Here is a 27547-nt window from a genome sequence, read left to right on the forward strand (position 1 = left end):
GACAAAAACCAGGAGATAACACACTCATGTTTTTGCTGCCAGTTCTGTGGTAATTAGTTACACACACAGATAACCCATACACAGTGGAGTCAGGAGGACGGTTTTCCCTTGGTGGGGGCCGGAGACAGTGAGTAGAAGGGGGCAGAGAAGGTCCCCAGGGAGCTGCCCCTGTCGTTATTGAGCTGGGTGCTGGGCACCCAGGAGCGTGCGGGTCATGAAAGCCCCAAGCTGGGCTCAGACAACACGGGCACTTTTCTGTATATAGTATCTCAGGAACAATCTTTTTTTTAAAACAAAAAAATATTTTACTTACTTTGTTTTTTAGAGTAGGGAAGGAAGAGGGAAAGAGTGGGAGAGAAACATCGATGTGTGGTTGCCTGCCGTGCGCTCCTCACTGGGGACCTGGCCCGCAACCCAGGCCTGCGTTCTAACTGGGAATGGAACCCGTGACCCTTTGGTTCGCAGGCCAGTACTCAACCACTGAGCCACACCAGCCAGGGCTCTCAGGAACAATCTTTAAGCAGCAGGATATATTTTTAAAAACTTCGATTAAATTCCTGTTTAAATATTAATTAAAGCTTTTGTTTTGAGCTCTTAGAAATTGGCTCTGGTTGGAACAGAATGCAGCTGGCTGTGCGGTGTCCACGCCGTTGCTCGTGGTTTCGGGACAGCAGCTGCGGGGCAGCGTTTGCCGACGCCTGGCAGTCCTGGTGCTGAACCCAGCTCCGCCCCTGAAGACTCCAGGGCTCCCGTGCCCCTTGTCACCTCTGGCATAAACACCTTCGATGTGGGGCTGCAGCCCATCCCCACCTGCTCAGGACTACAGACCTGGAAACCTCACAATGCATGCGGCTGGAAGTGACTTCAGAGACGGGTCAGCAGTGTCCAAAGGACAACGGGCTGGCCAGGCCTTGTTACGCCAACCTGGGCCAAGTCAGCCAGTTACCAAAAATCTACTCTCTGAACTAGTAAGAATTAAAATAGCTAATACTGACATCACCCTTAGGACGTGTCAGGCTTGCTCTTACACACTTACAACTACTAATTTAATCTTCACAACCACCTTGAATATCACTCACTGTCTCTACTTCACAGACGAGGAAACTGAGGCACAGAGAGGTGAATTAGCAGGGGAGGGTCACACAACTCAGAAGTGGCCGCGCATCCCTGTCGGATCCCTAACATCAGACCCAGATGCTAAGGCTCCGGGGTCTGCACCTCCCAACCACTCTGCCGTCCCCTTTCTCTTGGACCGGCCCTCGACACCTTACTTTTTAATTGAGGTGAAATTCACATACCGTAAAATTAACCATTTTACATTTAGTGGCACTTACTGCATTCAAGGTGTGTACCACCATTATGTCTGTGTGGTTCCAAAACATAGTCATCGCCCCCCGTGGAGGTGGCTGGGCTCGGCCCCAGCGGCAGCAGCAGAACAGGTCTAACGACCAGGTGTGATAGAATGCCAAGGGAAACCGAGGTTTCACCACATCAGTGGTTCGAAACCTGGGCCACACACGTGCGCTTGCAAACTTCCCCGCCCAGTTACACCCGCATGGGGGTGGCAGGCAGCCTGCAGGATCCTGAACGGCTGCCAGGTGATTCCAGGTGCAGCCTGGGGTGAGAGCAGGCACGGAGCCCACCCCAACGCGTACATGTTCGCGACACACAGTTGGAGCCCCGGCAGAAATGTATGGACTGACCTCCCCCAGTGCTCTGGGCTGAACCGTAATGGCCATCTCTGGCACGCTGATGAACGACCACCGGATCTGAATGTCTTCCTTCTTCTCTTTCATGTGCAGCTCCAGCTTGAAAAAGAAAGTGACAGGGGTTATCAGTGCACTGTGTCTGCCCCAGGGCCTCACTGTGCAACTTCCTGTGCGTGCATCTGGGTGTGCTCCCTGTTTCCTAGGTAACCGCGTCGCCTCCCTGTGCCATACCAGGTGCTTTCGCCATAAAGAGGGTTCCACTCTCCAACCTTCCCCTTCACTACTAGCTCTTTCCTCTGCCTCCACCTACCACTCCCCAAGGAACCTCAGGGTTGGCGGTTGAAGGCCAGAAGTCACTGAAGCGCTGCAGTCCACTTCGAAGTCTCTGCACTCTGCATTTCTCTTCTGGGATCACCAAGAGATAAAGGGGAAGGAACCAGGCTGCCTGCACCAGCCACAGGCCCTGAGGGCTGTGTTCACAGCACACTGACATTCTGGTCCTCTCTTGCTTGGGCCACCACACAACTTCTACCTGGACTCTGATCTCTCCCAGTGTCCCATCCCACCCTCCCCATCTGCAGTGGCAGAGACATGGCCTCCCAAAGATGTCCACGCCCCAATCCTTGCAACCTAGGAATCTGTGACCTCACACAGCCAAAGGGACTTTGCAGGTGCAATTCGGGGAAGAACCCTGAGATGGGCAGTTGGTCACAGGTTCTCCTGGTGAGCCCAGGGGATCATATGAGCCCTTAAAAATGGATCAGGAAGGCAGCAGAGCATGCCAGAGATGTGACTTGAGGATGGAGGATGGATGCCCGGAGCCCAGTGATGAGACTGCCTCCGGAAGCTGGGAACTGCCCACGGCTGACGGCCTGCAATGAGCTGGCTCTCGGTCCTACCACCATAAGGAGCTGAATTCTGCCGACAACCCGAATGAGCAAGGAACAGGTTCTCCCCTGGAGCTTCCAGAAAGCCTGCCAACACCTGGATTTTAGCCTGTGTTGGAACCAGATGCCCAGAACAGCAACATCATAAATCTGGGCTGTGTTAAGCTGCTGAGTTTTGTGGTAATCTGTTTTCACGGCGGCCGCAAACTCAAACACCAGCCTTCACTTTTCAGCCAGAGACAAAAAATCTCAGCTCTTCCCATCTCCAACCTCTGCCACACCCCCCAACCAAAGGGAGGAAAGGATGGCTTCAGTATTCTGAATACTCGGGACCCTCACCTGGTGCTAGGGAGAGGGAAACAGAGCGGCTGCCCTCCCTCGTAGCTCCAGAACAGGCGCACTTGCATTTCATCAACGCAGGTCCCTGAGTCAGGCGAGGGAGGGGTGGCAGCAGGCCTGACGGTGGGCCCCTACGTGCCCTTTTCATTTGGAGAATGAAGAGAGGCAGGAACCAGCGGCCTTGAGCATTCATTAATAATGGACCGATCTCAGGCAGCCATCTCTGCCTGGGGACCAACCCATAGGTGGCTTTGACCGTGCTAAGGGATCAGAGGTACATTTGTGCTACTATTTGTGTCTGAGCTGCTCCAACGCCACATAAACCCATCTCAGAAACCACACTTGCTCTGCCAGTGTCTCGGGGCCTTGGGGACTCCCTCAGTCCTGAAACGCGTCAGAGGCCCTGTTCATGGAAGTTCCTTGCTAGACACACTGTCCAAAAATCTGGGGGGAGTGGGGGGCACCAATAGCTGACAAGCCCATGAGGCTAACAGTTAACCTCTTCACCGCCAAGAGGGGGTGTTATTGTGGGGGTGGGGGGCTAGATTCCAGAAAATAAAGCGATTTAGGTGGCCAGAAAATCTTGTTCCCCCGGCGTATTTAAAACCGTGGCTCCATAAGAAAAGCCTATGGAGTGTGGTCTTCCTTCCGGTTGAGAATCCTGTGTGACCGGGGCTCAGCCCCCCAAATTAGCAGCCAACCACAAGGACAGAGGGGAGGAAACACAGGGTTGAATCGGCAGGGGCTCTTAAAAACACCCAGAAATTCACAATCATCACACACGGCTACACAGGGGCTTCCGTGGTCTTCTGTTTCACTCAGGGACGCACAGTTATGTGGATGCTCAGCAGTCCGGAAGCATCACCAGTAAGTCTATTATAGCTATTCTATTGTAATTATAATAGTAAGTCTATCATAGTTATTATATATGTCTCTCAACATGAGTGCCATCTGTAATTATAAATATTCATAGACTTTAGGTGAATGTATGATTCATATATAAATATACATGAATACAAATATATAAATATAATTCAGCATGTAATTCATATATAATTACATATTTGATTATATATTGAATTATATATATTTGAAACTGAATTCTATAGTTCAATTATATATTGAATTATATGAATTCTATAATTCAATTATATAGACTATTCAATTCCTAGACTATGAGTAGACATATAGAATAGTTATATGTCTATGATAATAATTACAATGTCTATTATCTGAATTATAATGGTAACCCTCAGTTTTTAACTTACAAAAATAATAAGGGGTCTTTTAAAGTGGACGTTTTCTGAATCTAGAACGAGGAAGCCCCAGCCCAGCCCCCAAGCTGTTTTCCCGAGTTGCAGCCGACTGCAGGGCCCGGAGCTGGTTCTGAACAGAGCCACCCCCTGACCCTGAGGGTCGGCACCCTGGTCTGTTCAGTGCCTTGAACAACGCCGTCCCTCCCATTCTGAGAGGTGAGCAACCTCAAAATTCATCACACACGTGTGTGTGTATATCTGTACATGTGTGTATGTGTGAGTGTATACATGTGTGTGAATGTGTGTGTGTATATAATACACGTATCACACGTACTTTTGTATTTCAATAGAGACAATATGGGAGGTGGGGGACAGCTGGGAAATTAGGAAGTGAATGGCAACGAATAAACAGGCCCTACCGGTTTCTGAGAACTGTTTCCTATGATCGGCACAGCCCACCCAGCCTCACCTGCAAATGAAGGGGGGCAAGCTGCACCCTGTACTGCTGGCACCCCGCATCCTCGGGCGTGGCTGGCCCCGTGCTGACCAGGAACTGGATGGTCTTGCCCACCACGTGACAAGACACCACCTGAGGAGGACAAGATACGTTTAACAGAACTCTACGTGCCAGAGAGAGAGAGATGAGCAAGGATGAGAGTTCAGAGTTTCACAGCTGGAACAATACTCAGATTCGCATCTTTTCTGTTATTCAGAAAACTGGGGAAAATACTTCAAATCTTTTCTTCCTGATGGATTTCTCAGGAGCTAAAGTCTTTCTTCCCCAAATCTAGCTATTGAGCTCTCTCCACATGTAAAGATTCTTTTCTCTAAATCTTACTCTGTCCTATTTCTCCATGCAGGCTGATTTTAAATTCCCCAGACGGCTCCACATTCATAAAAGTGAAACCTATTAGCCATCAGCTCTCACTAAGAAAATGAACCTTAAAAAGAAAATAAATTATAGATGTGACAAGTAAAAAAAAATTTTTAAATGTATCCAGAACACAAGAAATTGTTTCTATCTAAATCAATTTTAACCTATCATGGTTTTCAAAGATGTGGGAATAATTCAAGAAACATATGAAATATTAAATAGTTATGAAATTATAGAGCTTTAAATGAGTTATAGAGTTATCAAATGAGCTCATTTAGGAAGACAAGTAATTACACCAGGAATAAACCAGGCTACACTCCCGACATAAATCACAAAGCATTTGCCCTGGCTGGTGTAGCTGAGTGGACTGAGCTCCAGCCTGCAAACTGAGGGGGTCGGTCACCAGTTCGATTCCCAGTCAGGGCACATGCCTGGGTTGCGGGCCAGGTCCCTGGTTTAGGAGGTGCAAGAGGCAGCTGATTAATGTACTTCTCACACATCAATATGTCTCTCCCTCTCCTTCTCCCTCCTCCGCCTCTGAAAATAAAATCTAAAAAAAAGAAATCACAAAATGTTTTAGAGGGATGATTCCGACAGTGGTTACATATCCAGCTCCTGCCCTAGAGTTCCTCCACAGAAGCAGCTCTGGTAGGATGAGGGGTCAGCCAGCCTGCCGGCAGAACGTCAAGTAAGCCCAGGGTGGGATGACTTCCAGGCCAGGTGCAGGTGCCCAGTGTGCACCCGCTGGCAGACGGGGCAGTGGTGGGGGACAGAGGGAAGCTAAGAGGTGACCGGCACATCTGGCCAAAGCCAGGCCATCAGGAGGCTGAGAGTAAAACAGGACAGGCCCCCCCACCCACATCCCAAGGGAACTGCTGACCCCATGTGGGAGGGTGCTACTTGGGAAGAAAGAGCACATTTTTTAATTCTCTGATGGGTTTATCAGAATTGAAAATGCCAGTGGAAAGATGATCAAAATAGTCCCTTGGTCAGGGCCTGCTCATTCCCGAAGTCCAGGCTAAAACGTCCCCCCTTTCCTTGTTTTAGTCCCTGGCTTCTTCCTCCCAACGTCCAGCGTCCCTCTGCCCCCACCTGCCCCCGACAACAACACACCTGTATCCCAGGATCCCCAGCTAGGGGTCAACTTCCAGTGGCCACCACAGAAGACCTCCAGGCACAGGCCCAGAAGAAGGAAATCTCGCCCATTCTTAACACTGGCAGAAAATTGCCAACCCTTATTGTCATCTATCCTTGGAAGGTCACTTTCCGAAGACTAATTTACGTGGATTAGCTGCAAATCCTCCTCACGTTATGGCATCTCCAGAGTTCACAAGAGGTTGGGACAAGAAAATGTTTGCATAAGACACGTCATCTATTCATTTTTTAAAAATAAATGCTCCATAAACAATCCTTTTTGGAGGCACATGGTTCAATGCCAAATGAGTTCTACACACAAATGATATGACGCAGAGAAAACTCACTGTCCCTTGTCTCAGCAGCCCACGCCTTTTTTCTATATAAAGTAAAAAACCAGATAACTGGCTGGTTTACTTCTCCCATAGCTTTGGGATCTTCTATACTAAGCCAACTAGAATTTTACCAAAGAAACTGATAACTTTAGCCCTGGCTGGTGTGACTCGGTTGGAATGTCCTTCTGTAACTGAAAAGTTGTGGGTTCGATTCCGGGTCAGGGTACATGCCTGGACTGCAGGTTCAATCCCTGGTCTGGGTGCTCATGGGAGGTGACGGATTGATGCTTCCCTCCCCCATCGATGTCTCTCTCTCTCTCACAATATCTCTTTCTCTCTTCCTCTCTTTCTAAAAGCAATGAAAAAATGTCCTTGGGTGAGGATAAAAAAATAAAACTAGAAAAAAAAACTGACACCTTTATTAGTGCCCTGGCTCAATCAAGAGAAGGTTTTCTTCGATCCAGTTCTACAGGCGGCCTCCCTACAGCTCCGTTCCTTGATACACAGACAGCTCAGGCCCTTGATTAAAACCAGATAAATACACAAACACACACCCAAACAGAGACTCTAAAAGACATTAGAGCCCTGGCTGGTGTGGCTCAATCAAGTGAGTATGGGCCTCCGAACCAAAGGGTTACCAGTTCGATGCCTAGTCAGGGCACATGCCTGAGTTGCGGGCAAGGTCCCCAGTTGATGGCACATGAGGGGCAACCACACATTGATGTTCCTCTCCCTCCCTTTCTCCTTCCCTTCCCCTCTCTTTAAAAATAAACAAATGAAACCTTAAAAAAAAAAGACACTAGAATTTCTGGATAGGCCCTGAAGACCTCAATCACCACACCAGTTGTGTCAAGGACTTGTGCCGTCACCGAAGAAAGTAAGGTATCCATGGGGCCGAATGGCTCTTCCCAGAGACCCCGCTGGACGACCCTCCCAGCTGACAGCCTCCGACCCTCCAAATAAAACCACGTCCCGCAGAGCAACCGTTTCCCGGCCTCCTGGCAGCTCTCTGCTCGGAACGCTAATGAAAACCACCATCGATCCTGCCTCGACAGTTACACATGTCCAAACAAAACGCTACCACTGTTCCCATGAGGCCAGGTGCAGGGACAACAAGTGGGCCGCATCCTTTCCAGGCCATCCTCCGCCCCCACCACCCGGAGAATAACAACAGCCCATTTGTCAAATGGACGAGAACAAAACGCAAAGGAGCTTTTAAAAATGAAGTAATCTCCTTTCAGTGCGTTACGGTGTTATCCACAGTGGGGATTAAATTCCATTAACCCAGGGGACAGGGGCAAGGCCTCGTCACCTGGAGGGTCCCTCTCCTGGAACAGCAGAAGGCAGGGTCCCTGGGGAACAGATCCCAACTAGTCAGCCTCCCAGAGTGGCCAGACGTCCAGGGCTGACTGCCACTACAGATAGAGACCCTGGTCTTTGCTGACCCCACCTGCCGCAGTTTCCCGGTTAGCTCCTCCGAGAGTCCCAATGGCCCGGAGCTCCTCCACCCTCGAGGCTTGGCTTCCCCACGGAGCGGTCTGATAGTGACCCTGGATCTTTCAAGCTAAAGAGAATCAAAGTCTCATATGGGCGGGGGGACCAAGGCCCTGTCCGAGAACAGAAGTGAGCCCACAGGCCCCAGAGCCAGACTCCCCAGAGCCGAGAGCACAGGAATGAGGGCCCATGAAAACAGGCGCCGCGAACACACTGCGCTATTCCTGAGATCATTCTTCCAAAGCCAGCAAGGAACTGCTGGACTCCATAAACCACTCCAAAGTCAAGTACCAGCAGGCTGAGCTGTGTTTCCCAGAAAAATCCCCTTCCTCCCCACTCGGGAAGGCATTGAAGGGACGGTGGGCAACACATGGGAAGGTCCCACAGGCAGAAGCCTTGAACTCAAGGAGCATGTTGACATAAAAACATACAAACCTGCAGAGAGTTTGTATAAAAGTACATTTGAGCCAAACAGAGGATACACCTGGAAGCAAGATCTCAACAGGCTCAGAAAAATGCTTCCTAGAACAGCAGCCAGCAGCTTCTTTTATGCATTTGGACATGAGGAGAGACCAGAAGGAAGAGTACAGGATGGTGGGAGAAAGCAAGGCAGGGACCAGGTTACTGGACAGTGAAGATTACGTGCTTGCTTGAGGGTGGCCGAGCTTTAGAAGGAGTGGTCTGAAAGGGCGCTTTTCCAAGGTGTGTGAACCTAGAGCTACAGACAGCGAGCAGGGCTTTATTAAGGCAAAGATGACCCTTCCACTAAAGAAGCTACATACCTGGGGTGTGATTACTCAGGATGACCCAACCAGTTAGGAATTTAAGATCAGACCGCCCTAGAAGGTTACTTCCTACAGAACAGTTTTTGTTTGTTTGTTTTTTGTCCACAAACACCCGGCCTGACAGGTGAAGGCCAGGGCATCCCTGGTCCACTCCAGGGATGAAGAGCGAAGGCAGCAGACATGGCGCCACCAGAATGTGAAAGAGAGCACATTTCATTCCCCCCGACCCGCACAACAGGATCCCGCTTCAAGACCTGAACGCTCACATACCCGCACAAACAGTTCTTGTGTTGAAACCGGGGTCCTTTGTTCAGCGTGGGGCCACAGATGGCCAGGCCGGGGGCTCCCGAGTCTGGCTGCTGCCCACCAGCCAGAAAGCCCCCAGCGCCTTCGCCCTGGACCCTCTCCACTTGCCCTTCCAACTCAGCCTTCTGTGCAGTTGCCTCAGCTTCTTCTCTTAGAGAACTTTGGAGAACTGGGGACAATTTAATTACTTTTGTCTCCAAGAGAACTAGGAACACGGCCGAGAAAAATGCATCCAGGAAGGTTTATGTCACCCAATATTTTTCACCTGAATCACCCTGTGTAAACATCCTGAGAACTCTGAAATAAAATGGAAGGAAAAATCCTTCGCTAATTATTTGGAGTTCCCAATCAGATTTCATTCCCAGCTCTGCAACTGAGTTCCTGTAAATATGCCTCTGTAAAAATTCCTTCAGACAGCATGGATCGAGCCTTGACAGGTATGGCTCAGTTGGTTGGGTGCCATCCTTCGAAGTAAAAGGTCGCAGGTTCAATTCCCAGTCAGGACCTATGCCTAGGTTGTGGGTTCAGTTCCTGGTAGGGGTGCGTGTAAGAGGCTCACACAGATGTTTCTTTTGTCTCCCTTTCTTTCTCCCTCCCTTCCCTTCTTGCTAAAAAATAAATTTTTTTTCAAAAGACAGCATGGATCTGATACAAAATATTGTTTCTACTCTGGAACAGAGGCTCCATTTTAAAAGTAAAATCCAGGAGAGCTAAATATTATCAGAAAATCTATAAAGTTAATCCTACTTGTTCACTATATCTGGCTGAAGGTGGATTTTTGTATGAAACTCACCCAGTGGACAGATAGAAAATGCTGGACAGCCCTGCCTGGTGTAGCTCAGTGGATTGAGCACAGGCTTGCGAACCAGAGGATTGCGGTTCAATTCCCAGTCAGGGCACATGCCTGGGTTGCAGGCCAGTTCCCAGCGGGGGACACACGATACATTGTGTGTCCTCAGCAGAGGCAACCATACATTGATATTTCTCTCCCTCTCTCCTTCCCTTCCCCTCTAAAGATAAATAAATAAAATATTTAAAAAAAAATAAAGAAAATGCTGGACAGAAGAGGGCAACCAAGCCCCAGGAATGCTGGGTCCATGCTCAAGGGGCATGCCTTGGACCACCCGGGCTCCGCCGACACTCTGCCCCCAACAACAGTCTCCCTCTCTTCTCTTGCTGGGGCACTTAAAGTGCACTGGGTGGCTTTCAGCAAGGGTCCGCTTCCAGGAGGTATTCTTGCAACAGAACGGAGTTTAATGCGCACGTTTTTTAGCCTCAAAATCTGAACATAAAGTTCTCTTCCACTGACAGCCGTGGCTGATGTGGCTCAGTGGACTGAGCGCCACACTGTGACCCAAAGGGTGGCCAGCTCATTGTCGTCGGCCCCCCATCCCTCCGTCAGGGCACATGCCTGGGTTGCAAGCCAGGTCCCCAGTAGGGGGCCTTTGAGAGGCAACCACATATTGATGTTTTCTCTCCCTCCCTTCCCCTCTCTAAAAATAAATAAATAATGTCTTCAAAAGAAAACTTATTAAAAAAAAGAAATGCATGCAATACATTTCCTTTAAGATGAAGGGCAAGAAACTGGTTCTTTTCCAGGCTGGCTGTCAGCGCGCTGGTCTGGGGCCAGGTCACTCCGACACATCCAGCCCTAACACTCATGCTCTGTTTCAACACCCAGACAAAACCTCTGCTCGCCTGAGGCCCTTCTCACCCTGTCCTCTCCGGGCGGAGTGAGGCGACACCCTCCGGTTCCTGAGCCCAAACAAACAGGTGGCCCCCCAGGAGGAAGCTGTCCCTGCCTTGGAAAGACCCAGTTCAGAACGATTTCACAACTGGTTAGCATTTTAGCATAAATGCCAGGTTAATGGAGTACCTGGAATTTCAAGTCATGCAAAGCAAAAAAAAAAAATCAACAAACATCCTCTTTGCAATAGAGACACAAACATGATCAACTTTGAACAGGCAACCTTTGCAAACCAGGGGACCCGCTGAGGTTTGGAAAGAGCAGTGGAGATTCCAGAAGCTCGCAGAGTATATTTCAGTATATAAATGTGTAACTGGGAGCCTAAGAAAGAAACCATGTGTCCATGATACAGGATACACACCAACCATCGACCGCCGGCTCTGGGATTCCCCAACACACAGCGCGAAACGATCTGGGGGAATCCCAGGCAATTGCCCAATTCTGTGTCACTTGGCCTTATGGAAAGGAAAGCTGATTAGTGCCTTTCAGTTCTCTTTTCCTATCTTCATTACCTCTTTCCTGGGGAGGGTGGGAGTGAGGGCTTCAGTGAAATAACGCTATAAAAATGCAAAAATAATAGTCTCAGGGCTGCTTATGGTGTGCGGTAGTGGGAACTCATTTCTGGGGGCCAAGTGCAGTTCAAATCCAGCCTCTGCTGTTTAATCGCTCCTGGCCACGCTGGCCAAGTGCCTTAGACTCTCTTTGCCTTAGTTTCCCCCTCTGTACAGTGGGCACGACACTCATTCGGGCAGAGGAGTGTTTCGGCCCCATAAGCGTGGGCTGGAGCCCATTGCCCAGGGCAGGCCACACCTTAGAACATCAGGAGTGGAGACGTGGCGGCATCCGGCCTGAGCACGGCGCAGGCTGCTGCCCTCACATGCCCGCCGGGCGGGTTAACACTTCGCACACACAGCAGCCGAGGTTCAGGAGAGAAGGACGCACCCAAAACAAGCCCAGATCCGACCAGCGTCTCCCTGGCCTCACAGCTGGCCCCTGCGCTGCTGGGTTACTACGTCTACCTAAAACTTTGACCCCCAGCTGACCATTCATTAGAAGCCTCTACTTATTTATGAATGGTGCTGAAGTCCAAGATACATAATGCTTTTCACACGACACCTGGCCTCACACGAAGAAAGCCAGCAACACTGCCAATCTCTAAAGATTGCTCCCAGCGTGTTAACTGACAAGCTTTCCAAATAGACGTTATTTCAAAGAGACATTTAGTTGCTTCCAAAACAAAAGAAGTCCATGGCTACTTCAGCAGAGTGCCCGTCACAGGGTGGGCCCCCAAACCCTGGTGCACATCGAGAAGTTTCCACACCACGCTCCTGGACCTCACACCTGCACGGAGTTGTGCGTAGGACTTGCAGCCCAGAGACGTGACTCAGTGGCCCAGGGACAAGCCAGGAAGGGCTGTTGCTGCATCGTGCAGAGGAAGAGCTGGCTCGTAAGCTACTGGCAATAGTGAAACCCGGGTTTCCTTTTTCTGGGTCACACATTCTCGAGTGAGCCTCTCCCTGGACGTGGGGGAAGAGAATGCAGGTGGAAAGTCACTGCTCCGTGTGAGGACGTAATTACCGCCTGGGACAGAGGAGAGTGCTCAGTGCTTGTGGGGACTGGACGGGGCAGAGGGAGCCCCTGGAGGGGAGTGCAAAGGTGGCGGCTTCCTGCGGTGGCCCCGGGGTGGAGGGGCAGCCTCCCCATACAGCCCTCGCAGGTCCCCGGGCCTGGGCAGCCTGGGCAGAGAGTGGGCCCGTGCGTGATGAGCCCAGGTGACAGGGATGCTTGAGGCCTTCTGAAGAGACGCCCAGCCGGCCGGTCGGGCCGGCACGGGCTCCCCCCAGGGGAGCCTTTTCTTAGGAAAATGCCACAGGCTGCTGTTTGTAACAAATATTTGGTCTTTGTCCCCAGTTCCTGGCACCCTGGTCCAAAAACCCTTGGAATCCTGAGCGATGTGTTTTGTGTGCTGGTGGCTGGGGCCACTGGACAGCTCAGGAGGAGGGCTGGTCACCAGCAAGACCAAGACAGGACTGGAAGGGCAGAAAGTTCCAGCCCCACACCCAACCTCCCCGGAGGGGTGAGAGGCCGGAGACTGGATTCTCACCAGTGGCTGGTGATTTCACCCACCCTGCCCACATCACGGAGCCTCCATAAGATGCCCTCGACGAGGGGATCAGAGGCTGTGGGCTGGTCAGCATGAGAAGCGCCCAGAGGGCACTGCCCGGAGAGAGGGCTGGAGGCCGACCCCTGCCCCACCCGGCCCCGCATGTCTCCTCCACACGGCTGCTCCTGAGCCCGTGTCCAGCACTACAAACTGGTGGCAGTGAGCAAACGGGTGCCCTGAGTTCTGGGAGCTGTTCTGGCAAATTATCGACCCTGCGGAGGCATGGGAAACCCTGGGTTTACAGCCAGTCACTCAGAGTAGGGGTGGCCCTGCCTGGGGGTTGGCCTCTTCTGTGGGGACAGACGTGTGGGGCAGAGCCCTCAACTGAGGGCCTGTGCTAGTCCCCGTGTGAGTCCAGCTGAGTTGCTGAATGCCCTCAGGTGTCCAGGGGGCTGGAGGCTCGTTGCTGGGCAGAAGGGAAAACCCACCCACGTGGCAGCAGGAGCATTGTGAGCGTGCAGCTCGGCCCGCCGACTCAGCCAGGCTGCAGGTGCACTGCTCCAAGCGAGACCCCACTTTCTGTGCAGGACACCGAGGTGGGTTTGCCGAGAAACTGGGTGTCTGCAAAGGCCATGACTTTGGCACAGGGGGGGTCTTCAGGGGTTGCAGGAGGAAAGTCCAAGTGTAGGGCACCCAGAGAGCAAGGCAGGGCAGGTTCTGACCCTTGGGGGCTGCAGGGAGACTCAAGACCGAGCGCAAGTCAGGAAGAGGCTCCCAAAGGCAGAACAGAGACCCCACTCTCAGCTAAGGGAGCAGAGACCTGGCTACACAACAGACCCCTCGGCCCAGGCAGGCTTGTTTCTGCCATTAGCTCAAATGTCATCCACGTGTGTCGGGGCTACGTCAGAGATGCGACAGATGCAGCCTGACTCTGTGGAGGGAACTGAAAAGGGGAGGCCATGTCCTTCACGTCCTCGTATTCCTTCTGTAACAGCTATTTGAGGGCCTCAGGTTCTGTCAGTCCTTCTCAGGAGTTAGGCCGAACAGCGAGGACACACGACGACACGGACATAGGCTTCAAAGCCCATCTGGGGTCCAGTCGGGGGGAGGGAGTCAGCGGTGCAGGTCAGAGCCTAGAAGGCGGAGGCGGATGGCGCTGTCGGCGTCCTGCCCGGCAGGCAGCGCAGGCATGCGAGCTGCTGTGGACTCACCTTCATCTAATGCAGGGATGTGAAGGGACCTCCCCCCACAGACTATTACAGGAGGAACCTGGAGTAGCCTGGCTGGATCCCCTTGCCAAAGGTCACCCTGAAGTATGCCATGGTCAGCCAAGATGCTGGTCCAAGGGTGGAGAAGGCCATGGACAGGGTCCAAGCACCCAGGTGGGTCTTGCTCCCAGCTTCCCAGAAGCCAGGCAGATCCCGGCAGGGTGTCCCCACTGGTGGGCGTGCACAGGACCAGGGCTGCCCAGCGCTCCCACCACACACCACACCGCCAGACCCTTTCCCAGGCTGTGCAGGGCCCAGGGCCTGTCCACCAGCTGGCCGGCCAGCTTGTCCGAGGGAGGCAGCATGAGCCACAGCACAAGGTAATGACAAGGTCTCATGTCTTCATCTGGCCGAGAACACATAAAAGTCAAGAGCTATGAAGAAACTTGTAAAACAAAAACAGAACCGTGTGTACACTTCACCCTCTGCCCACGGAAGGTTAAGAGTCTCCGGGGAGCCGAGGAAGGAGGGCTCAGTGCAGACATTACAAAAGGAAAGTTTCTACCCTCCTGAACTGTCTGTCTGTGACTTTTTCATGGGTGGGCGGCAGTTCTGTGACTGTGTTCCAACAAGCGCACACTGACCGCCCACTTTCCGTGGCACTGCCTACACAGTGACACCTCAGAAATGGCCTACTGTTGTTTCCGGTGTCTGCTCCCTCCTCCTCACCTCCGGACCAGCCCGGAACACCCTGACCCTCTCTTAATTGGCACAGTGGCAGGAAACACCAAACAGAAACGGCCCACCCCAAAGGGACTCGGTCCCTAAGCTCCTGTAGCAAAGAGAGCCTGCTCGCATCACCAGGGGCAGGGGTGGGGTGGGGCACTGCCCACGCAGGGGCCTCAGGTAGGTCAGGCCTGCGGGGGTCTGCACCTCGGTCCCCCACCTGTGAAACTCGGGCATGAGAACCCCTGCTCGCCAGCCCCTTCCAGCTCTATCAGCTGTGCCAGACTCAGCACCCTGCATCGTTGCCACCGGTTCTTCCTGGGACCCCAAGGACCTCCAGAGACCCCCCCCCCCCACACACACATACTGGTTGTGGAACACCCAGTGAGGCTGAAGCGTGCACACCTACAGCCTCGTCTACCCTCGCACAGTCTAGTGCTTGCACCCAAGGGGTTAGGACACTGTATACATTCAAGTTCACTACAGCTGTGTTGCACTTGTGAAAGAGAGAGAACAGCCTAACCACCCACAGGCAGAGGATGGAGAAAGGTGCGCTGGTCCACCCAGATCCCTGACGGTGGTTAAAGCAAACGGTCAGAGCACCGCAAACCGGCCCTGGTAAGTCTCTGAACTGCCACGTCCAACACAGATAAAGCTCACGGTGAAACTGTACACACAAAACGATAAACGTTTTAAATGCACAAGTGACACTCTAGCTGGGACAGGGAGGAGACACACAGCGGGCAGGGGTCTGGGACTAGCACCGCTCTGCCTCTGTGACCCAGGGTCACGGAGGGGCCCCTGCCTCACCATCTGGTAATGTGTGCTTCTAACTGAATAATAACATGTAGAAAAACACAGGGGTAAGTCTTCTATTTAAGAGAAAGTTTTTTAGGATCTTTTGCAGATACTTTCCATTTTAAGAAAATCAGTAAAATTATTTATGGTATCTGACTACTAAAAAGTAATTTCAGCTTGTGAATAGTTAGCAACTATAAAGTGAATTCTACATAATATCTGAATGGCTTAAATCAATATACCATATTATAGAATATATACATATATACTCACATACATGTGAATGTATATTTTTATTGAGATAATTCACATACCATACAATTCACCCTTTTAAGCTGTAGAATTAAATGTTTTGAAGCTACACTTCACTGAGGTGTCGTAGAACAGTTTCATTGCCCCCAGAAGAAGCCCTGAACCCACAGTGGACACCACCCTTTCCCCTTAACCCTAACCCCCAGCAACCACCAGTCTGCTTTCCGTGTCTGCTGATTTATCTGCTCTGGACATTTCAGATCAGTGGAATCCTACAATACGTGGCCTTTTATGTCTGGCTTCTTTCACTGAGCATGTATTCAAGGCTCATCCATGTTGTAGCGTAGGTCAGAATTTCGTTCCTTTTATGGCTGAATGATGGTCTATTGTACGGATATACCACCTTTCATTTATCCATTCACCAGCTGGTGAAGCAGATTTTGTTAATGTAAGGAGCCTGCATTTTCCATAATTCTAAGGCAGAATAAACCACCCCCACCGGCTTTACATGCACTTCCTGGGGAAGGAAAGGCCCACGCAGGCGACCGCCCCCGGCTCACCTTCTCCTGGGCAGACCTGGCCGCACTCCAGACCTGCTGCACCGCCAGCTCCAGGGGCTGCTGCTGGGGATCCGCCTCGAAGGAGAGGGGCAGTGGGCCCTGGGGCAGAAAAGCACAGTAAGCAGATGCACGATGGTGATGCCTGCTTTTCAGAAAAAAAAAAAAAAACCAACTATGCGTTTCCTATAAAGCTCTACAAATCTAAGAAAATATAATACGGCTTGTTTTTGCTAAACCCATGCTTCTAAGGGGCAGCAATGGTCAAAAATCAGTAAGTGCACATCCCTGGGGACCGGCTCAGGCTGGATTGGTTATGGGACAAGGATGGGAGGTAGGGAGACACAGGAACGAGAGCAAAGCTGTCAGAGTCAAGGCCAGGAAGGGCGTCCTGAACGCTCGCATTCACAGTGCGAGAACGCAGGCTCTCTCGGGAGGTGCTCGTGCCAGTCGGTAGGCTCGTGGGTGCAGCACCGTCTCTGTGTCCTCCCCTTCTCCTGGTGAAAGCCCTCTGTTTGGAGAGCACCCCCTCTCCCTGGTCCCTGGTCGCTGGCACTGTGCTTAAGGTAACCCCCCTTCTCTTTTCCCACTGCCCCAGAGGTGGGTGGGCAGGAGTCCCCCAGGGCCGGCCCCTCTTCCTGGGATTGGGACCCGTGGCTGGAAAAGAGCCAAAGAGCAGCATGTCTCTGAGCTCCTGCCCCCACGGCCTCCTGGTCCCACCCGGCTTCGGCCCTGTCCATCCTCCTGCACCCCTTCCCGTAAACTCCCCCGTGGCTCCTCAGCCTGTGTCCACTCAGGTTCTCGCCATTAAAAACCTCCAAGTGCAAGAGATGTGCCATTAAATTAATAGGACCCCCAAGGCAACACGACTGCCGCCTTATGAAAGAACAAACCAGGGCTGGGGTAGCCAACTGGGTCTTGTCTGTTTTAAAATAAATTCTCTTGAGAGGCCAAACACTTAGGCCAACAGCCCGACCCTGCAATGAAAACTCTTCTCAAAACGCTTCCTGATGGGCACTGTGGTCAAGCAGGCTCGGACTGGGGGCTGCGAGGAGAACGTCTGCCCGCAGCTTCCCACCACTCCCCACCCCCTCGGAGGCTCCCCGCTGTGGTGAGCTGGTCCCGACTACAAGACATGATCGGGACGGGAAAATGAAATTCTGCAAGAGGCACACGAGCTCTTCTGGCAGACACGGCACAAACGGGCAGGTGAGGGCGTCACCACGGGCTACTTCTTAAGAGTTCCCGGTGGTCCGAAGGAGAGCGAACAGGCACAGAACACTTTCAATCACGCCTCACCCTGTGCCAGCCCCCCGACTTCGCTGCCCCAAAATCATCAGGAGAGAAGTAAATCCACTCCCCGAGAGCAATAAAGTCACAGTTTGGGGCTGCTGTGCCGCATTCTCCAAGGCTGGTGCTTGCTCGGCTATGACCTGCTGGCAAGGGGTATGCCATGAGCCTGGTGAGGACACGGTCCAAGTACCAGGCCGGCTGGCTGAGAGAGCAGCCCCCACCACGAAGCCAGTGCCAGGCAGGGAACTGACTCACCAGCAGGAGCTGCAACAGCTGGCGACAGCATGGTGTAACAATGCACTTTCTGTCCCAGCCTCAAGAGCCACCGGTGCTGTGAGCAGCTGCGTGCAGCCTCCGGCCCTGGGCTTGGGTGGGTGCAGCCCACGCCCTCTTCCTTACCTTGCTACCTTGAGGATTTAAACCCCGGAAAGATACTGCCAGGAAAGCTCGGCAAGATCCTGGAAAGATCCCCGGAAACCCCGGAAAGATTCTTCCTCTGTGAAACCACGTCCATGGGTGGTCTCACAGAGGAAATACATCAGTAAATTAAAAGGAGGATGCAGGTTCCCTTTCCCCTTCTGATTGCCTGTCAAGTTTCAGGAAGCCTAGCGTGTGCACAGCACCCAACCTCGAACTCACATTCCAGGTGCTACCTACCCTTCTTAGATGAAAGCCAGACTCGATGTCCACCTGGGAAAGCGACACACACGAATCGCCAGGTAAACACTAAGAAAGGAAAACCGTGAGGGGGACTACCCCTGCCAGACATTAGCACCCCCTATAGACTCTCTACATTTCAGACGGGTGGGCAGGGCATGGATGGACACACAGATGGACCACGGGACAGGAGCAGAAAGTCCCAAACTAGACCTCGATTCCTAGGCAAACTTAGCTTGGGACAAGAATGGCATCCCAGGTCACTGGGTAAATATAGATTCTCTCTTTAATCAGGATGGGGGAGGAACCGCACATGGAAGGCAAACACTAATAAATGAACCTAATGCATCACAAATGAATACCATGACCGCCCGAGGAGGTGGAGAAACCCAGGTCTAACAGGCCTAACCTAAGACACTTTGGGAAACAGCACCCTGACCGCACACAGATGCCGTGATCTGGGCAGTAAGTGCGCTTCTCGCAGGGGTGCGGGTCAGCAGTTCCATGGTGAATGCTAGACTCCACCAGATAAGTAAACACGTACCAGATGACAAGTACCCGATGCCTCCCCCCCCTGGAGAAGGAAGTTCGAAACTCAGCACAGGGCCAGAACTCTGTGCTGTTGACCTGGAGGCCATGCAAGCAGCCTCGAGCCGTGGTTTTGAAAGTACAGACAGAAGCATGGAGAAATACAGACATGTGCATGAGTGTATTGTATACACACCCATGCTTCCCAGCTCTGTCCACTAAAAAAGTGCAAAAGCAATGAGACCCCAGCAGAAATGAGCACACCTGATGCCCAGACCTTGGTTTCTAAAGGCCTCGCCAGTAGAAGGGATCAGGAGTGCCCTGAGAAGAGGCTGAACCCTCAGCTGAACCCACAGCACAGGACCAAAAGATGGAAAAACACAAGAGGAGTCTAGAAAATTCACCTGTGGGACCAGGAAGTAAGGAAGTGCTACACACACACACACACACACACATGACCTACCTTGATGAAAGAACACAACGGCCTGTACCACCGAAGCAACAAGACAAATAGTGACAGTGTTGGATGTAGTGCACCGAATAAAATATCCATGAGTCCACGCTGATGTGAACAATCAACTAAATACATAGATAGAGGAGAAGTGACAGGTCTTTCTTGCAGCCGAACTCCAATGAATAAATGTGGGAGAGATGAAAACAAAAAAAAAGAATCATCACCATTGAACAAACTCCAAAGAAGTATTTGTTGCAAACTCATCACACAGAGGGATGCTGAAATCCATCCACAAAGAATAAGGATAACAAGATGTGTACAGTCGTAAAGTATCTGCATCCGCAAGGCACCTTCAACTCCAGAGGGGATGGTACAAGAGGGGACATAAGACAGAAGAAGAGAAACCACCTTTACCAAGGGATTCATGCCAATGTCCCCGGCGGCAAATTATAATGACATCATGAACCCCGTGACAAAGTACATGGAAAGGGGCACATCAATTCTGTGGTGTGAACCTCAGGCCAGTTGTGTAAAAACACAAAATTGAGGGACATTTGGCAAAAGACTAACCGACACTCTTCAGAGTTGCCACGGTTGTGGAAATCAAGGAGAGACCACACAGACCTGTCCCAGACTTCCGGAGACTAGGACTAAGAAGAAGCAACAACTTCACGTCATGGGGACCTGAATGGGACCTGGAACAAGGAAAGGATACTGGCGGAAAAATCCGTGAATTCACATCAGGTCTTCAGTTTAGTTAAAGACTATTGTCAATGTTAATATCTCATATTGTTACAATGTTAATGTCAGTGTACCATGGATTATACTAACATTGTGCCAATGTTAATTTCTTGTCCTGTTACATTAATATCATTGTACCATGAATGATAGTAACTTGGTGCCAATACTAATGTCTTACACTGTTACAATGCTAATATCATTATACTGTGAATTATAGTTACATTGGGCCAATGTAACTATTTCTTGTCCTGTTACAATGTTAATATCATTTTACTATAAATTAAAGTAACATTGTGCTACAGTTATAGGGCACTGGGTAAGAGATATATGGAAACTCTCTGAGTGACTTTGCGACTTTTCTATAAATCTAAGAGCAAGAAGAAATAAGGTTTTCTTTAAAGGGAACTTAGAAGAAATCAGCCCATCTTTACTGACTCTATTTGCTAAATGCCTCACAGAGATACCCTCTGACCCAGAGTGGATTCTCTTTTCCATATTGAATCACACTTATCCTCTTTTACAAATGAAGCACAGAGAGGTCAGGTTTTGCCCAAAGTCACACAGCCCCAGAGCTTTCAGCCTGAGCAGTGAACACAGCTCTTCCAAGCGGCTCAAGAAGTCCCCTCCCAACTGAACAGTCCAAGGGGAGCAGACAGGAGTCCAGTTAGCTTTGGCTGCATCTTAGTCACACACTGCGCCCACCTTTCCTTTTTGAGAGTGCAAAAAACAACCTGACCTGGTGCCTGATCCCAGGTTTCATATGGACAATTTGCAAAGTCATCAGTGAGCCAGCCTCCTTTAATGTTGATCCTTTAGAAGTGAACACAAAGCACATTAAACAGCTTGTGTTCCCCAGGCTTGGCTGGCTCCCAAGCGGGGAAGGCCTGTGTCCAGCTGGGGTGATGCACACAGCCGCCATGTCTCCTCCTTGCCATTACAAGTCTCTAACAGGCCCCACCATTCATCCCACCCCCCACCCTCACCCCACCCCCACCCACCACTGCCTGCTCTGAAACAGCCTTACACTGGGCACCAGGTAGACTGTGCCCAGACAGACAGGGCTCTGGCCTAACTCGCAATCCTGTGAGACACAAGTGACCGAAAGGTACTATTTGGTCCAGGCTGCTGGGGTGGGGGTGGGGCAGCATCCTGGAAGTGTGGAAGGACCAGGGACCCCTTTCCGAAAGGTTTACAGACGTTAGATGAGGACAAAGGTGACATCAGTGTTCCGGACGAAAGGAACCCAACAGAAGGCCCCACGGGCAGAACCCTGAATGTTTGAACAACAGAAATGAGACCAGTTTGGGGTGTGGGGGTCACGGTGAAAGGTGCCCCCCTATTCAGTTGGCTTCATATTCTTGCCAACTGACTTCTTACACTGTGGACACTGTGGACGGTACTGTGTCACCAGAAGGAGAGCTCTGAAGGCTTGTCACTTTGTTGGCACGTTAAATGGCTGAAGCTCATCCGCAAGTCAGAGCGACGAATAATCTGCTCAACGTTTGCACAGCATCTTTCCTGTTTTTTCCCCTGAAAACCACAAATTGCCCCGTCTTGGTCATTTGCATTTAGAACAGCCATGTCCCGAGGCAAAGCACTGAAGAAACAAACAGCCCAGGGCGGCCCGTGGCTGGACAAGTCCGAGACACGGTCCCCACTCTGGGGTCAGGACTCCCCATGTGTGGGCACAGCCTAGAGAGGGAAGCGCGGCCCAGCTTACCCGCAAGGGTCTCCGGGCCACAAGGCCTGGCTTCCGCAGCCAGGGGGCTGCTGTGGACATGGCAACCCGGAGGCCCCCGGGGGGTGGCGGGAGCGTGGACCATCACTGGGTGGCCTGACCAGCACTGGCAAACCCTTTTGCAGACGTCCGTGGACACAGGGGAACTAAAGGGAAACCCTCCGCTGCTGCTTTCAGGTAACAGGGCATTCGTTCCAAATCTAGTGACAGAGAGAGAGGCAGGTCTGAGGTCTCTGTTCTCCATGACGGCACTGTGGGCGGACAGACTGGAGTTCGGTGTTTTTGCAGCACAGGAGCGGAGAGGCAGGGGTGTTGGGCGCCCCCACCAGCCTACTGAGTCCGAACTGCAGGGACGAAGAAGGCATGTCTGTTTTTTCAAAGCTCTCCAGACAAGTCACCTGTGCTCCCAAACACCTGGCATCGGCCCGGCCGGCTGGCACAGCAGCCGTGGTTCCCTCCCAAGCCTCTCCGACTCGCCACCCTGTCTAATTTAAAAATAATTTCGGAGTGAGGGGTGGGAATCATGGGGCTGCCCGACCGACACGAGGAATTTGCGCTGCCCCAGTCACAGGTCACCCAGCGTCAAAGGGTTATCGCTTAATCCTCAGGTCCCAGGGGAAAGGGGCCCCGTAGTTGGGGGTGATAAGTTAAACAATAGAACACTTTGTATCCTTTCTTTTTAAAAAAGGATTTTATTTACTTATTTTTTAGACAGAGGGGAAGGGAGGAAGAAAGAGAGGGAGAGAAACACTGATCGGCTGCCTCTCACACACCCCGACCAGGGACTTGGCCTGCAACCCAGGCATGTGCCCTGACCAGGAATCGAAACAGTGACCTTTCGGTTTGTGGGACAGCATCCAACCCACTGAGCAACCACGGTCAGGGCCCCTTTGTATCTTTTCTTGCTGGACCTCAGTTAAGGGGGACACATGGGTCTCCAAGTCAAATTTGCTGCCCACAGGGTAATGTGAGCAAATGTGCATGGACTGTGATGTCCCAGACCAGGGTCTAGGTCAACCCGGCAAGTCTCCCCAGCTCAGGGACCTCAGTCTCCCTCCCCTCTGGAGAAGGAAGGGGCTTTTCTAGAAGAGTTTAGGGTTCCTTTTGCTCTCAAAATACAAAGCTGGGTTAGACTTAGAATGAGAGTTACTGTCTCCACTCAGTAGAGAATGCCACCTTTCACAACGATGCTGGGTATGATTAATGATGCCCAATGTGTCCCCAACCTCCCCAGGGACAGGCTGAGAAGTGGTCCCTTCCCCAGCCAGGGCAGAGAGGTAACAGGACAGGCTGGGAGGTTGGGCAGGGGGGTGGCACTAAGCTGTGGCTCTCTGGGCCTAGTGGACATGGAACGTCACCCCTAATCCGGGATTAGTGGGGATTGCATTGGAGGGAGGGCACAGAGAAACTGCAGAGCTGGCTGCCGGGGTCAGGACACCCAGAGAATCACCAGCCTGCACAGCCATACTGCCATTGGTGCTGCGACAGTGACAGCCTCGGATGGGGTGCGGGGGTGGGGGGGTTGGGGGGGTAATGTGACAAGTCAGTAGGAAGGGGCCGAGTTCCCCAGACCCTATCTGCCTGCAGAACCTTCCATTTGAATTCAAATCAAGCAACACATCCAGGCACTGGGGAGCACAATAAAATCCAATCCACAGCCACCCAAGGCTTTTAGGGATGCCTCTGCACAGCTTTGAGCTTGAACCCTGTGCACTATAGCCCCTTCCAGGCAGGAGTCTGCAGACACTGATGTCTCCGACTGCAGTGCGTGGTCAAGAGCAGACAGAGAACAGAAAAAGCAGAGTCACGGACAAGCCCAATCTCTCTCCACTCCCTAAACACAGAGCCATCCCTGCTCCCACAAAGTCAAGCGAGTGCATGAAAGGTTTTCTTTCACAACCTTCAGTTCCTTTAGATTCTCAGCTTCACCTGACCAAACAAACATTCTAGAGAAGACTTTCCGACACCCCAGGGCAATCTGGGAGCGGTGTCTAGGGCAATCCCATTTCCTGAAGTGAATAGAGAAATGGCAGGAAATGAGAGCAGAATGGGTGAAGCAAGGCTATCCCAACTCACACACAGAAAGTAGGGCCCTGCCTGTGCACCCGAAACTTCATTAGGGGGCCCAGGGTTGGAGTGACGGACCCTGCAGCTCACTCACCCGATACTCCCTTGAATTGAGAGCGAGCAGGGACAAGGCTCATACACACTCACACCATCAGCCAAGGTGGGCTTGGCCCCAGAACCTGGCCTGTGACACCAGGTCAATCAAGAGTCAATGACAGCAGCCTGGTCGGGAGACAATTCTGTGTTTGGCCCCTGTGTGAGGCCACATGGCTTTAGGGCTCCCACAAGAGATGGGGCGGTTCCCCTGACCAGGAAATGTCCAGCTCTGGACAACAGGGACATGGATTGTAGGCGCCAGGACAGACGGCAGTCAACTGACCTTGAAGCATTTATTTTTCATTTATATGCACCACTTTGTTTTTCAAACCCACAGCCCTGTGAGTCAAGGCCGTGGCCCCTAGACCAGGCACAGGGCCCACTCAGGGTCACTTCGAAAGCTGGTGGGCCTGGGAGCACCACATTCGCTGTTTCCACAGCCAGAAGCACAGAGTTTGTCATTAGACTAAGATGTCTTAAAAGTAAAAATAAGTCGCTATGTCATTAATTCCGGAAGAAACAAAACCACAGGAATGTGCAGCACCGGGGCATCGGTTAGGTCACAAGGCCCTGAACTTCGTTTGGGGCAGGAGGCAGCTGGACTCCAATCCCAGCTCTGCCCAGAGTGAGCTGCACGACCGTGGGCGGGTCACTTGACCTCTCCAGACCTCCCTTCCTCACCTGGGAAGTGTCGACAGTTCCAGGAGTTGTGAGGATTCACATGAGTGCGCCAAAAGCCCTCAACACAGTGTCTGGCAAGTGGCTGGCTCTCAACGAATGGCCACCCATTTCATAGGCCAGGAAATGCAGGCACAGCTTGTTGAAACGCATTCTTGGTGAGATACAGCCCTATTGATGCGAGCATTTTGGGGTCACAGTTATTCATGCATCAGATGCAAAAGCAGAAAGTGTCCAGCTGGGAGCCAGAACCCACCCGGGACTCTAGAAGGGCGGGCAGTAGCCAGAAGGGAATGGGCCCTTCTGACGAGTCTCTCCAACAGCCAGTACCTGACACACCTCACGTGTGGTGAATAGGGTCTTGTCTTTCTCCTAACTTTCAAGGATGCTATCCCTGGGGAAGGCTCACTTAGGATCAGTCCAGGGCTAAGTGAGGAGCCCTACAGACGAGGCTCAGCACCCAGGGCCCGCACCCCGCCGTCAGCCGCACCCGGCCCGCAGCACCACCACCGCCCTCCCAGAAACTCACCCCCTTCCGTCTGGCCTCCTGATTCAGGGCGGCCACCCAGGCGGCCTGCCACTGGCTCCTCCAGCTGTTCAGCGTCAGAATCCAGGAGAGCAGCACGTCTGACTCGGGGCGCAGGTCCTCTCCATGCTCCGCTGCCCGCCTCGGGGACCGGGATCGCACCCTGGCCAGCGCCCACTGCGCCAAGTACAGGCCCACCGTGCCCAAGGCCACAACGAAAAGCGACACCAAGACCAGCCACTGGACTTCACCGAGCCACGAGTCCAGGCGGGACATGGTGATGGCGCATACCCGGCGCGCCTCGCCCCACAACTTCCCAGGGCAGCCCCTGGCGGGGCGCGCAGCCCGCGGTGGCGAGCTCAGGACATCAGCCAGCGGCGGGCGGGGGGCGTGGAGGGGCGCGGCGGGCTAGATCTGGGAGGCTGACGGCGTGGGCCTGGGGCCCTGGACGCGGGTCTCGGAGTCCGGAGCCGGGAGCCGGGAGACCAGGCGGGGCAAGCTGGAGGAAAAGCCGACCCGCGCACAGTGGCCACAGTTCGGGACTGCGCCCCAACCCCGCACACCTGGCAATGGTGACGCGGAGACCTGCGTTCCTGACTCCGCGTCAGGGTAGTTCCCGGGGCCGCAGCCCGGCGCGCTTCCTCCTGCGCGCACCGCCCCCGTCATTCGGCTTGCTGCCCAGCAGTGGCCGGAGAGACTCGAGCGGGGGGGCGGGGCAGTGGGGTGGGGCGGGGCCGGGCCCGAGGGGGAGGGGCCTGGGTCACCAGCGCCCCGGCCACCCCCGCCCCCTTAAAGGCCCCGCGCGTCCAACCCCTGTGGGCGCCTCCCCCGCCACCGCTCTGGGCTCTGGTCTGGACACGCGCGCGCGCCACCCGACCCCTCCCGCGACTTCCCGCGGGCAGCCGCAGCGCGGTGGTCCTGCTGCGGGAGCCAGGGGCGGCTTTCTCCCCTGCAGACATGCTCCTGGCGTGGCAACGCTACGCGGCCGCGCGGTGCGCGGGACTTTCCAATTAGCTGGATTCCAGGGATGCTGTGGGGCTGGTGACTCGGCTTCCCTGCGCGTGTGCGCGTGCATGCGCATGTGTGTGCACGCCTATTTGAGCCTGTGCTAGTGGAAAGGTAATTTCTAGGATCACCAGGTGCCCTCCACCGTGACAGTGTCTGGTTTTGACATAGGTGGAAAGTCCCTGGGAATCCAGGACTCGCACCCCGGAGTCAGGAGGGCCTGAAGACGCTTCATCTGCGCGCTGATATGTTATCTGTTGAGAAGCATGTGGGCACTCCGGTGTCTGGCAGCCCCACCCTGTGCCCCTCACCTTGCAGTCAGGCCCTGTCATTAGGAAATGCCACAAAATACTAGTCTAAAATTCTCCAAGGCCTAAATCATAAAAGTGATTGTGATATTTTTCTGCAGCTGTATTGAGGGGATTTGACCTTGGATCGGGTTGGCTAGATCTGATATTTAGCCTTTCGTTACCTGGCCGGAGTCTACTGATGGGCGGGTGTCAGGAGTAAGCCCAGTGGTAATTCTGGCTGTGCCCCGCATCCCAGGGCAGCTCACTGGTTCTGCCTCAGCCCCTCCCAGCCACTGCACAAGATGCCTTAGAACTCAGCCGGGGGAGTTTGCAAAGAAGATAGGCAAGCTGGGCAGATCTGAGACTAGGATCCAAGTCTAGTTCCCAGGCTAGTGGCATTTATTGTCACCTATTATGCAAAATCTCTGGAACAGCCTCGCAAAGAGAACCACAGGTACTGTGATGGCTCTGCCCTGGACACCAAGTACTAAAGATGGGGAGTGAGGTACCTGCTAAAAAGAAGAGGGTAGTGTAATGACATATGCAGAAGTGTGTGTGCATGCTTGTGCATGTGCAAAGGCCCTGAGGCCTGTGTGTAGCTCCCTACCCCTGAGGCAGAGTGCAAGGGGGTGGTGTGAGGGCTGGAGGCAGTCAGAGGTGGCCTGGGGGGCTGCCACTGAAATACGGGGTAGCAATACAAAGAGAAGCAATACACTGTTGGAAGCACAGAGTTACAAAAATTGCACTTTACAAAGATCACTCCCAGCAACAGGTAAAGGAGGCTGGGTTGAAAAAAGTGCAGGGGGAAGAAAGCCCATCTAGGGGGTGACCCCAGGGTCCACGAGAAGGGTTTCAGTAGGCTAGAGTGTGGCAGGGGGGAGAGGGTGGGCCTGCACAGGACGGGGTGTTCCTTGCCTAGAGGCTGGAAGCCAGGAGGTGAGAGTGAGTTTGAAATTGTGGGAT

General features: G+C 52.7%; 1 protein-coding gene across 2 annotated transcripts in view; it reads right to left on the reverse strand.

The window, feature by feature from the left end:
• The window catches only part of C2CD2 (C2 calcium dependent domain containing 2), a 47924-nt gene extending 21941 nt beyond the window's left edge, over positions 1-25983 (reverse strand). For both annotated transcript variants that reach the window (XM_037043010.1, XM_037043011.1), the window contains exons 1-4: positions 25293-25983; positions 16515-16613; positions 4661-4780; positions 1704-1808 (exon numbers count right to left, since the gene is read on the reverse strand). In XM_037043010.1, the coding sequence (XP_036898905.1) occupies positions 1704-1808; positions 4661-4780; positions 16515-16613; positions 25293-25565 (597 nt within the window). In that variant the 5' untranslated portion in view covers positions 25566-25983. The remainder of the gene's footprint in view (positions 1-1703; positions 1809-4660; positions 4781-16514; positions 16614-25292) is intronic.
• Between the last annotated feature and the right edge of the window lie 1564 nt (positions 25984-27547).

Source organism: Sturnira hondurensis, unplaced genomic scaffold (genome assembly GCF_014824575.4).
Source record: "Sturnira hondurensis isolate 20B ecotype Veracruz unplaced genomic scaffold, ASM1482457v3 Scaffold0003874, whole genome shotgun sequence".
NCBI classification, from domain to species: Eukaryota; Metazoa; Chordata; class Mammalia; order Chiroptera; family Phyllostomidae; genus Sturnira; species Sturnira hondurensis.